Raw genomic sequence first — 12,431 nt, forward strand, 5'->3', positions numbered from 1 at the left:
TACTACTATACGCCGATATAGCGGGGGCGGGATACTATAAGCTTACTAAAGCTAGCTATATACCGTTTTACGTGCCTTTACTCCCTAGCTAGAAGTACTAAAGCCCGACTCTTAAGGCGCGGCCCCTACTAATAATATAGTCTATTTAAGAAGCTCGCTTAGGAGGGTATTATACGTTATTTACTAATGTTTTTTCCGCGACTAAGCGTATATAGTCCGCGTAAGGGTTCCGTCCCCTTAAGCGCTATATTAGGTATTATTTAAAGGCGCGCTTCTTTAAAAGCTAGGTAGGGGTATAATATAAGGGCTTTTGCCCTATATAGGCCTAGACTAGGGTCTAGGCTAAGTCTATATATAAGCGGCCTCTACGCCTATATAGGCTAGGCCTATACTTCTCTTCCTTTTCCCCTTTATAGATTATTAACCTTCTTTTAACAGACTATACCTAAGCCTATACCTTTACTTACTTTATAATACTTAGGGTCTTAGGCCCCTTATAATAAAAGTAGACTTTATATTATACTATAAAGGTTATATAGGCTTAATAAAGCTATTTAGAGGCTGTAAATAATAAGCCTCTTTATATAAAGGTTAAATAAGATAGCCCTTTAAAGGTAACTTATATATAAGCTACCTTCTTTTTAATATATTATTTAAATAAAAGCTTAGAATTAAAGAAGACCCTTAGCTACTATACTAAGGGCTTTACCTTAAAAAATAAGCTTCCTATTATTATTCCCTTTAAAATAGGCTGCTTTTACTTACTAAAGTAAATAAGTTTTATTTTAAAAGGGTTAAAGTAAACCCCTTAGTCTTTAGCTTATTTTAATAAGTTAGTAGCTATAGTTTCTAGCTAATAAACGTTCTTCTTTACTAAGGTTAATATTATAAAGATACTAAAGCTATTTATATAAGATAGCTAGTACCCCTTAGCCGCTAGTATTACTCTTATATATAAAAGGAATAAAATAAAGCTAATAAGGGACTCTTAAGGTATACTTATTACTAGGTTTATAAGGGGCTAGACTTACCCCTTTAAAGCTAGCTAGATATTCCTTTTAGTAAGGAAGTAGTCTCCTTAGCTTATAAGGGCTTTAAAGAGGTTTAATTCCCTTAAGATTCTTATAAGCTATTCTTTTAATATAAAGTTAAAGGCGCCCTTTATATTTAATAAGAAGGTACTATTAATAGCCTTCTTATTAGATTCCTACTTCTTTTAAATATAATATAAAAAGAGGAAGGCTATATTAATAGCTAACTACTATTTTTATTCCCTTAGCTATATAGGGTTTAAACCCCTAGCTATATTAGCTTAATAGCTTAGCTAGGTAGTATATAGCTTTTCGCGGACCTTTCTTAAATAGTTAAGTAGACTTATAATACTATAGGCCTTAAGGATAATATAGTCTTACTTATTTTACTTAGGGAGTATAATTCTTAAAGCTTCTTTTTATACTTTAAGGTAGTATCCTTAGTTAAATAAGGCTTTATAGGCCTTATTAAAGACTATAGGGATAGCCTTATATATATATTAAATAAGGAGGAAGCTAAGGGAGCTTAAGCTAAAGGCTTTCTTATTAAAATAGCTAAAAATAGCTCTCTTAATCTTATAGTCTTTTAGATCTAGCTAGTTTTACTTAGCTATACCCTTACTACTTATATAGCTTAGAGGCGTTTCTTTTTCTAGGCTTTAAAGGGGCCTAGGGCTAAGGTCTAAGGTTAGAAAAAGGGTTATTAAAAAAGCCTTATATTTTTTATAAAGGTATTAGCTTTACCTCTATCCCTCCTTTTATATATAAAATACTAAGGAAGGTAAGGTTAGCTATAGCCTTAATATAGGAAAAGGCCTTAAAAAAATCTTTTATATTACTTTTATTTAAAAGCTTTCTTAGTATTACTTTTTAATAGCTTTAATAGTATATTTAAAGCTATTTTAAGCCTTTATAAAGCTCTTTTAGCTCTCCTTATCTTAAGTTAGCCTATAGGCTTTTTAAGCTAAGCTTAAAGCTTTTTAAAGGGAGGTTAGTATATTAGTTTACTAAGGCTAAGATCCCTTATAGGGCCTCTTTTTTAGTATCGCTATATTAAAGGCTTCTATAAAGGTTCTTATTAAAAGGGAAACTATCCCTTTTAAGTTATCTTTTCTTATAGCCCTCTTTATTACTATAAGAAGGTCTTATTCTTTCTTAGCTAAGTATTTTAAAAAGACCTTTTAGTTTACTTTCCTATAGTTATTAGTAGTAGGCCTAGCTAGTAGGGGCTTATTAAGGCCTATTAAGCTAGCTTTAAAGGCTATAGGCTTATAGTTTAAGCCTATAGCTTTTAAGAAGCGAAAGTTAGCCTAGGTTAGCTACTTAAAAGGGCTATAGAAAGTAAGGTCTATAACTAAGGCCCCTTTTAAGCCTTTCCTTTAATAAGTACTTTATATAGATACCTTAAGGTCTATTAGTAGGGAAGCCTTATAGCGGTCGAGCTAGCTAATAAGGGCTTTTACTTTATAGGCTTTAAAGGGTTCTATAAAAAGGTTCTAATAAAAGTAGTATAAGTTAAAGTCCCTTATTAATAAGAAAGGCTATTATAAGAGCTAGGCTATTAATAATAGCCTTTTTATTATAAGGGGCCCTTATAAGTATTAGCTAGCTAAGGCCCCTTTAACCTCTTTTTTATTATATTAGTTAATAAGAGTAAACGGCTTTATACCTTTTACCTTTATAGCCTATATATTAAGGTTATAAAAGAGGTTAAAGCTAAGGTTAGCTTTTATTTAAGCTTCCTTTCTCTTATAAGCTATAACCCTAAGCCTCTTAGTAAGCTTAAAAAAGTTAGTAGAAAGGATAGGGGTTATAATATTATAGGCTAAATACTTTATAAGTATATAACTATTATTAATCCTATAAAGGTAATATAATAAGATAAGGTTTACTTTTATTTCTAAGGCTTACTTTAAGATTAATAGGTTAGCTATTTCCTACTTATTAATATTATACTATATAATACTAATAAGGTTATAGTTAGGCCTCGAGGGCCCTATAAGTATAAAGGGGCTAAGACTATTAAGTATTAGATATTCTCTTATAGACTTTATATTATACCTTATTAGTTATAAGGTGCTCTCTCTTATAGTTATAGTATTAGACCTTAAAGTAAGAGTAGCCTTAGCTAGCCTTATAGCTAGGGTAATTATAATCCTTAGTTAAGTGCTTTTCTAGGTAATAAGTATACTTAATAGGCTGCTAGTAGGTCTAAGGGTTATAGCTAAAAGAAAGGCACCTATAGTACTATATATATATAGTATATTCTTTATAGGCTTTAACTTAAATCTATAGGCTTACTATATAAAATCCGTTTTTCTAGAATTTAGTACTTATAGCTTTTAAAAGGACTATAAAGATAATAGATTCTACTTTCTATATTAAGCCTAGGGTACCTAGCTACCTAGGCTACCTTAAGATATCGATCCTACTATAGGTCTTAGCCTTTATAGCGAAGATATCTAAGATAAGGGTTTCTATAAAGTTAGGGACGCTTTAGGCTACTAGCTTAGTCTAGCTAGTAAGGAGGTCGGCCGATTTAATAGGTAGCCCCTTAAGGTATAAAGACTACTTTTCCTATTACTTAAGAAGCTTCTTTACTATATAAAGGGCCTTTATTATTATAACTATATTACCTCTATTTAAAGTTAATAGAGCTAATATAGCTAGTTCCCTTATAGCTATATTAAGCTTATTATAAAGAGTAATAGGGCTAATAGTTAGCGTTAGCGATCCCTTCTTTAGCTTTAGGATAAGTTAGAAGTCCTCTTTTACGTTCCTCTTAGCTTAGGCCCTAGTCGGGACCTTAGCTAGGGCCTTAGCTAAAGCCTTAGCCGGGACCTTAGCTAGAGCCTTAAGCGCCTTCTTTATAGTAACCTTAGCCTATAAGCTAGTTTTAAGGTTTCCTTAGGTAGCCTTAGCTTACTAGGCGGCCTTAGGCTAGTATAAGGGCTATTATAGGGGCTATTAGCGGTCTAGGGTCCCTAGGGCTACCTTCTTAAGCCCTTTTATAAGGGTCTTATAAAAGGGTTTAATTTTTTAGGCTTCCTTAAGGGCCTAAAGGGCCTACTAAAGGAAGCCCTAGGCCCGGTCCCTAGGGAAGGGGTGCTAGGGCCGGGGCTAGGTCTACTATAAGTATTAAAGCGTAGGTCGGATAGGCGTAGGGCTAATAGGGCTACTAAGGGCGGCCCTCTTTTGTCCCTTTACCTACTTTAAAGGCTAGTTAGGCTAGAAGTAACTAGCCTAAGGCAGGGCTAGGCTAGGCCTAAAGAGGCTAGTCTTTAGTATAGCCTAAGTATTATCTTTTATCTCTATATCCTCTAGGTCCTAGTAATTAACGCCCTGCGTTAGTCTTAGGGGCAGGCATATAGGGGCAGGCAGGGCTTAATTCGACGAAATAACGCATCTTTAAGCTCCGAGCTCTATATATGTAAATAACGTAAGCAACTTGCCTGCCTGCCTTACTCTGCGATGTATTTAATATGTATATAAATAGCTTCACTTTGCGATATATGCGATGTGAGTCTGCTACGTAGGCGCGGGGAACGTGCGCATATAAATATGCGGTATCGGCCCTGCGCCTTTACTAGCCACACTAAGACCCAGAAAAGTTGGCTGAATAGCGTAACGAGTTGGACGGTTAACCCCCCCCCACCCTTTTTAAAGGGAGTCCAAGGCCTTGAAACTAAAGTTTGAATGCTCGTCTACGGCGACTGCTGTAAAGTCGGATCCCGGATCAACAGATTACTTCTATAGCTACAATGGCGTTGCAGGCGCAGTTTACTTCTTATAACAGCACTCTGTAAAGGGCGCTGAGAATCGTTGGAGGTCATGATTGGCTACTGTCCTTGTTCATCATAGAACGCACGCGGTCCAGGTTCTCGCAGAACTAAACGTCAACAAGGTGACATACGCCCTTTCGCACCGAGATCTCAACAGGCGGAGCCATTGAGAGTGGGTGCGTGTGTTGTCCAACCAGTGTGCGTTTTTGGCTCTTCCCGTCGAGGTTTTCGAAAGGCGGGTGTCAATGAGGTACGGCAGAACGACTTCAGAAGACACACTTTAATAAGGGAATGCTTTATTATAGAGAGTACTGTTACATTGTACAGATTGCAGCGTGAGAGGACGACAGATAGGCTCACATGTGCAGTGATTGGGCGGATCAATGGGGCTAAAGTACACATGCCATGCCTCGGAACAGCGTCCGTTGGCAAGGATACACTCGGCCGTTATGCATCAAAACAAGAAAGAGAATATAAGCGCTGCTCGCGATGCGGATGGCCGAGATGGCGAATGGCAAGTGCGCATTCACGTACAAATAGTCTCTTAGACCATGTGTGCAGTCGCGCCTCAGGTGTAATTGGTCTCTACGTCGCGGTGTCCAGCTTGTGCCACCAAGCCTTGATTTTGCAGCGCTGATCTGTATGGGCTTATCAGGACGTTGCGATTCATGAATCATTAGGATAACATAGTACTGGTACTTATTCAATCTTGGCCTTGACTTTGATAGTTAGCGGTCTCTCGGGTACCGCGGGATCCTCGGGATTCAGCTCCAACTCGGCCCCCTTTGCCCAGAGAGGAAATGGAAATCTCACTCCACATTTTACGGTAAATCTTAAGCCTATTCGCTCTAAAATGTAGAGTTTACGGAGTAGATAGGAAGCCTTACCTTATCCGTCGAGAAGCAGGTCCAAAACCAGTCCCTACACGGTAAAACTCAGCTAAACTCTTGCATAAATGCCGACGTGAAAAGTGGACTCCCAGGGTGTTGGCTTATCTCCATTTTCAAGGATTAGAACACAGCCATCATCGGCGGCTCATGGCCTACTCGTGCGGTGATGCAAGATTCGCGCGCTTCTTCGACAGCCGGTTGACTAGGATCACAATAACTAGTAAGTAGTTGTACACTACCGCCGGCGTGCATGCAGCTCCTTATCTAGGTGATTCGCCATTTTGAGCTGGCCTGTCAACATCTTAGGCGTATGTTTACTGACTAAAGGCTTAACTCTATCGATGCCATCCCTTACCCGCGAGTCTGCGGTGATACCAGCTTCCATCTCCGCCTTGTTCTAGTGGATGAGCGAGCGAGTCCACTTAACTCTAGCAATCTTGCCTCTGAGCCTTTTGCCAAAGATGTAGGCCGGGATCGTGAGCGCTGTTACCGCCACACCTATGGCGGCGAGAACATTGAACACGATAGCTGGCCCTGCCGCAATGTACCAATTAATGAGCCCACCCGATGCGACGAAGATGCCAGCGGCGGCAAAGAGGTTGATCAACGTGAAGGCTTGGCCGGAGATGATTGGGAAGCAGTCGACGACATAGGTCAGGACCGCCTGCGTAGTCCACATAAATCCCAAAAAGGCAGCAGATAGCGAGACCAACGCCCAAGCGAGTGGCAAGCCTTTGTCGATGCTGACGCCGAGGCCAACGAGGCCAGCTGTACTCAATGGCGCGCAGACAAGCAAGGATACCAACCGAAACTCGGGCTCGAAGACGCCACTTTTGATCTTATTTCGTGTAGCCATGAAGCGGGCGACGGCGTCTAGGATCCATCCAAACAGAGGCCCGCCGACGAGAGAGACGCCCACCAGCGGTAGGTACGTGAGACCAACTTGGGCAGGCGTGAGATTGTATGGCGGTAGGGTGACGATGACTGAGGTAAGTACGGGGATGCTAACAAGAAAGGTGAGAAATGTGCCGAAGACAACGACAGCGTATAGAACTGGAGGCAATGTAATGAGACAAAGTGGCTTCAGCGTCCCTTTCAAGAAAGATTTATCGCCCAGACGTCCACGAGAGATCGCCAACCTTTGGCTATATTTCTCCTTAGCATCGGGCGAGACCTTAGTCTTGTGATCTTCAATGCTCCAGTCGTCATACGTGCCGAATTCGTGAATCTCATCGGGTCCTGCGTTCTCTCGGTCGAAGTATGCGGATTCTAGGACAACAAAATAGGCGATGACAAGAAGGGTCGCATATGCGACAGCGGTGAACTTGAAAAGAGCAGGAACGCCCATAGAGTCGATAATGAAGCCGGCAATAACCTGCCTGCCACACAATCTTGGGTCAAACTCTGCCACTATATCAAGGCCGCCTATGTGACATACCCTAGTTGACCGCCACCATTTAGTACGGCGCCAAAGATGGCAATATATGTGCCCCGTTCGTGGGCGAAGAAGATGTCCGATATGGTTGCCGGAGCAAGCAGGAGAAGCGGCGCTGAGGCGAAGCCTGTCATTGTCCGCATGATGACCAAGGATGGGAATGTCTGTAAGCATAATGATGCGAGTCAGCAACACGTTATCGACTGAGGATTATGTCAGGCTTCAAGTCGGGGCGAGAAGTGGCAGGAGTTCTAGCCCACTTGGTACGCACCTCAGCTACATAAGCAAGAAAGTTGGAAATAAACAGGATGGCGATGCTGACCAAATAAAATGGACGTCTTCCCCATACATCGGCTCCGGAGACGGTGATGAAGCCTCCTATTGCCGTCCAGAAAGCAACGGCCCCGATGGTGTACACAGAGATTTCATCCTGGGATACCCCCAACGCTTCCGAAAGAGGAACCAGGCCTGGAGCTACCATAACGGTAACGCTGAGCAGAGCTCCATTAGTAAACTACGGCCTCTTTTTGACTGTTGTGCGGGAATAAGAGACGTGCTTACGCGTTCGTCAGGCTAGATCCAAGTGCAATGACCAGAAAATGTCCGATCTTCCATGTCCAAGACCTAGCAGTGTCAGGGTCCGACTCCACAGTAAGTTACATGCCATGGGTGTCGGCTCGGCTCTCACCAATTAAGGGGATCATTGGGACAATCGCTCGGTTGCGGTTGCAGAACAATGTTGCCGTGCTTCTTCACCTTTCTGTAACGGACTGAGCTCGTGTCTACATTGGACACAATTGACCATTAACGATTGAGTTCAAAAGCTTGGAGAGATTCTCACCGTTTTCAGTGCTCGTCAAGCTTACTGTCCCGGGTGGGATTTTCGTGTGCGGGTCGTCAAGCACACCCCATGCCATTACTGCGAAGCTCGAAAGACGTCGTACGGCCAGGAAGCCGGGTCGGAAACAAAAAGTAGGATAAGTTCGGGTTAAATCCTCCGAGACTCTGAAGTTGAATGCAGAAGTTGAGATGAGGGTTGAGCGTGCAGGAATGCCGAAAGTCTGCCTGGCCGAGAAAGGGAAGCTGGAAGTGCGAGGGTTAGTGACAACATAGAACGACCAGAAAGAAACCGTTTCCAACCAGTTGGAAAAAGGGGGAAAATAATCGTCAGCGAAAAAAAAACTCTGATACGAAAAGCTGGGGGCCTATTGTTAAATAACTAGATACAGGAAGTGGTGAACGCATCGCATTTGCGGCCATAAAATCGATAGCATGTTCTGTGCAGATGGTCTAGTCAGGCAGTTTAGGTAGTGTTCAAAATCTCAGCCAGGGCTGATTCTGAGACGACCGGCGCTTCCAATCCGCGATACAGAAAGCTAAAACGGCACCCGAGGGCTGCGGTCGTACCCCCCTCCACAGCCTACGGCTTGCGCGTGGTTTGAACTTTAATCCACCCTTGTAAGCTTGAGGGCGGCGAGATCACCATCCGTGTGTGGGGATGCCGGGATGCCCTCGACATGGCGGAGGCCGAGCTTCTCACAGCCTTGGCGTTGCTCCCTGTGACACTCGAGTACCTCTTTCTTCCTTCTGTACGACGGAAAGGTTACCCATTCGGGGAGTTTTGAAACTCATACCTTACAGCGCCTACAGTGGCAGAAACTGTTGATGCTAATTCAAGGGCAGTGTCTCACCCTAGAAGCAAATATGTGCTTCGTCGCCAACCAGCTCCCGATAGGTTTTGCCGGACCCGTGGTTTCGAGCGAGCATAAATAGTTCAGCCGTTCTAAGAAACTCGGCCGGCAGACAAATTGCCGCGACTTCCACAATGCTTTATCACCATAAACGATGGCTACACGGCGGTTGAAAATTTACATCGGAGGCTTTAAAATATTTCATGGGGCGAGGAAATCTGCCAAATGAACTTTGAAAGGGATGGAGGAGGGTTTGGGGAGGGGCGGGGGAGAACATATCAGGCATCCCATGAAGAGGAAGCAATATTTACATAAGTTTACAAAAGGCTGGACTGATGGCTTGGCTATGTATGCTTTCGATATTATCTACTCGTATGACCACAAGACCCCAGCCATAAGACCATATGGTGACATGGTGATATCTTTTCCCTTTGAGCCGCAGTGAGCCTCTCACGGCCCTTGTCCAAGTGCACAGCGCAGTTCTTTCGGCGACGGCACCCAGTTACTTGGGGAAATACGTATGCAGAAATCAGGGAGACTGATGGTACGGAATGAAGATGTACATGGATGCAGGCTTACCCGTCTTTCTAAATCTTTACTTCTGCCCACCTACATTGCATGAACATGTGGTTCTCGTGCCTCAAGAGTGTTGTATGCCTTGAATTTGAGCGAGTACTGTACATCGTCATAGCAAACGTTGGGTTCACAATAATTTCCCGCCCCCTCGCGGAATTTCCCGACGCCGGGCCCACCCATACGCCTGTTTCGAACTTCGTCGGAGCCCATTCATCGGACTGATACATAAGTGATAAGCCTACACGACTCAAGTATGGATTGGGTTAGCGAGCCTCAATGCATTCTTCGAACATCTGGGTGATCGTCCTGAGTCGCTGACGTCGGCACCAGGTGGATGAAGTTTAGTGGCAAATAGGGAGCTGCTGCGGCTGGGGCTGGTGGAGACTAAGCTATGCTGGGTCCGGGTGTTCGGGGGAGCGTGAGGCCTGAGCGCCAGAAGCCAGGCCTTGATAAATCCAGCAGCCCTTCATTAGCACGCGCTTCTTATCATGACGTCTGATCCTCTACACTGAGCAAACATCGCAAACATCACTATACGACATACCACTATCGTCTTACTCCACGGCCTTAGGTGTTCGGCCTCCTCAACCCCAACCTCCCGCCTTCCAACCCCATAGGTCCTCCCTCGCGTCGAAAGACACTTGCCAGTCTGTTCATGGTGGAACCAGGCACGATGACGGCTGCGGATGAGGGAAAAGAGCAACCGAAGAGTCCCGAGAAGCCATCCACTGACGACGACCCTGATCGACGGGCAGTACGTTCGCACCCAACTACCATCAGGATGCTTCTCATTAACAACGACTGCCTGTAGTGCGATCAATGCCGACAGCGAAAGGTTAGTGAGCGCCGCGGCCGGCCCGGACCCGACCATACGGCGTCAAGAAGTGCCAGGGTACGACCTGTGCCTTCTGATGCGTGATGAGCAAGTCCTCAAAATGAAAGACAACATAGACCCGATGTGACAGGAATTGGCCGTGCTCCACCTGTCGTACTGCGAGCCGCCAATGCACAACCACCGGTGCTGGTCAGCGTCTAAAGGAGCCCCGGCAACGCATCTTGATATCCTCCCGATAGTAAGTCGACCAATATCTATATCTCTCGACTTCAAAATTAGACATGCTAAGCTGCTGCCGTCCAAAAAGCGAACGGAAGATCGACGAAATTGTGTCCCGTCTGGGGAGTATCGAAAGCCTTCTTAGCAGTCGGCCGGTCCCTCCGGTCTCGGTAGGCCATAGAACACAACACGCACATTCAGACGCCAAGGCATTTGCCATACCGACCCCAGCCTCAGCCTCGGGCTTTGAAAGCACCAGAGACGAGTCGCCCTTTGCGCCCGACTCGGGTCTCTCACAACAGTCAAACTTTGCCAGGGTGTTCCTCGAGGAAGCCGCCAAGAGGTCCACCTTGCCTGGGTTTAGCCCCGAGATAACTACCGCTCTAAATAACCTCAGACAGCTAGTCGAGTTGCAAGAGCTGCCCTTTACCAGCTACGGTCTCCAAGTTCACTTCCCTCTAAAGAAGACGACCCCCCCTGGTGGCCTCTGTAAGCTTCCGATGCCGCCCATAGCAGCCTGCATACATCTGCTCGAAATAGTCAAAGGTGAGACGACTGCGGAAAATTCGAGCTCCATGTCCGGGAATGTGCATTAACCTCTAGCAATCTAGATTCACCCCCAAGCCTCTTCAGCTTTACTTGCTCAATAGTAGGCATCACAGATTTTTCAAACCTCTGCCGGTCGTTTTACTTCCCTACTTCAGATAACCCCAGTGATGCAAACTTTATTATAGTGAACGCCATGCTGTATAACCTCTTTACGGAACAGTTCTCATTGGCCACAGACCCAGCCATCCAAAGCGAGTATGATTCGTATATACAGATATGCCGAGTCAACATCGAGACTGGCCTCGCTGCGACGCCACTCGTTCTCTCTGCTGCGGTCGAAAACGTTCAAGCACTTCTGCTGGGGGTGAGTGGCACTCCGTTCCCTAGCCTTGAGTCGCTCAGGTCTCTGACGAGAACGGCTGTAGACGCTCTATGCCATTGATATATCAAGGGCCTTCGTTGCCTGGCATCTTGTGTCTACAGCCGCCAGACTTTGTCAAGCTGGTCGCTTTCATCACGCCGATAATTTAAAGTACAACTCCCCTCAAGTCTCTCGGCTTAAAAGAATTCTGTTCTGGCATGTATATATGTTAGAAAGGGGACTCTGCCTCGGACTTGGCCGTACGTCTGTCATCCTGGAATCCGACATCGATATTCCCCGCGAGTTTGACCTAGATGGGTTTGGAAACCTTGAATCATCCGGCCTTGGAACACTCTGGATCAAGACAGGGTCTCTGCAGGGCCGCATCTATGAAAAGCTGTAGGCAGACTCTTACCCCCGCAACTCTTTTGTCTTCTAATTTCCTTGCTGATGGCTTTTTAGATATAGCCGAGCCGCGGTAGTAAAACCTCAACTGGAAGTCATACAAGAGGCGCACGTGCTAGCTGCGGAGTGCCGGGAGCTCGAAAAAGAGTCTGCAGAATACCGGAATCAACTATCCAACTACCATAGAGCGGTGAACTCCTCTAAAATTATGAGCGCTTTCCTAAGGGGCGACGACATCCAATTTTTATCTACTCTGACGCTCGTATACCGACTTATTCCTACACCGGAGGGCTCAGTTAGTCGCTTCTCCAACGAGTGCCTCGAAACAGCCCGCAGAGCAGTAAGAGCCCATCTAGACTGCATTCGAGGCACAGACACCTGGAATTATATTAAATCCATATATATTCACTGGTACGCGTCTTCCTTGAGGAGTTATGCTTTCCAGGGGCTAACCGATAGATGGCCTAGGTACCTTACTGTAACACCCTTTACGCCTTTCTTCGTCTTGATATGTTACGTCATTGAGACCTCGTCATTAGAAGACCTCAAGCTTCTACAAGATTTTATCTCGTCATTCAAATCCTCGCGTCGTGATTCGGAAACCATTGAAAAGTTCTATCGCCTTTGCCAAGTAATGTGCGACGCGGTTGGAATTTA

At 44.6% G+C, this 12,431-nt stretch overlaps 2 protein-coding genes across 2 annotated transcripts; one reads left to right on the top strand and one right to left on the bottom strand.

Moving 5' to 3' along the window:
• Positions 1-6,100: 6,100 nt before the first annotated feature.
• HRG_01581 (major facilitator superfamily domain-containing protein) lies at positions 6,101-8,055 on the bottom strand (the record flags this gene model as incomplete). Its single annotated transcript, XM_044860052.1, has 7 exons — positions 6,101-6,707; positions 6,843-7,082; positions 7,142-7,302; positions 7,488-7,629; positions 7,700-7,762; positions 7,827-7,908; positions 7,980-8,055. 7 exons carry the CDS (start codon positions 8,053-8,055, stop codon positions 6,101-6,103), a joined length of 1,371 nt encoding a protein of 456 aa, XP_044723685.1.
• A 1,398-nt stretch (positions 8,056-9,453) lies between these two features.
• Positions 9,454-11,772, top strand: HRG_01582 (fungal specific transcription factor domain-containing protein; the record flags this gene model as incomplete). Its single annotated transcript, XM_044860053.1, has 8 exons — positions 9,454-9,480; positions 9,977-10,159; positions 10,217-10,297; positions 10,357-10,478; positions 10,548-10,948; positions 11,000-11,005; positions 11,110-11,372; positions 11,434-11,772. The coding sequence occupies 8 exons, from the start codon at positions 9,454-9,456 to the stop codon at positions 11,770-11,772; spliced, it is 1,422 nt and encodes a 473-aa protein (XP_044723686.1).
• Between the last annotated feature and the right edge of the window lie 659 nt (positions 11,773-12,431).

This window comes from Hirsutella rhossiliensis (assembly GCF_020360975.1).
Source record: "Hirsutella rhossiliensis strain HR02 chromosome Unknown scaffold00002, whole genome shotgun sequence".
NCBI classification, from domain to species: Eukaryota; Fungi; Ascomycota; class Sordariomycetes; order Hypocreales; family Ophiocordycipitaceae; genus Hirsutella; species Hirsutella rhossiliensis.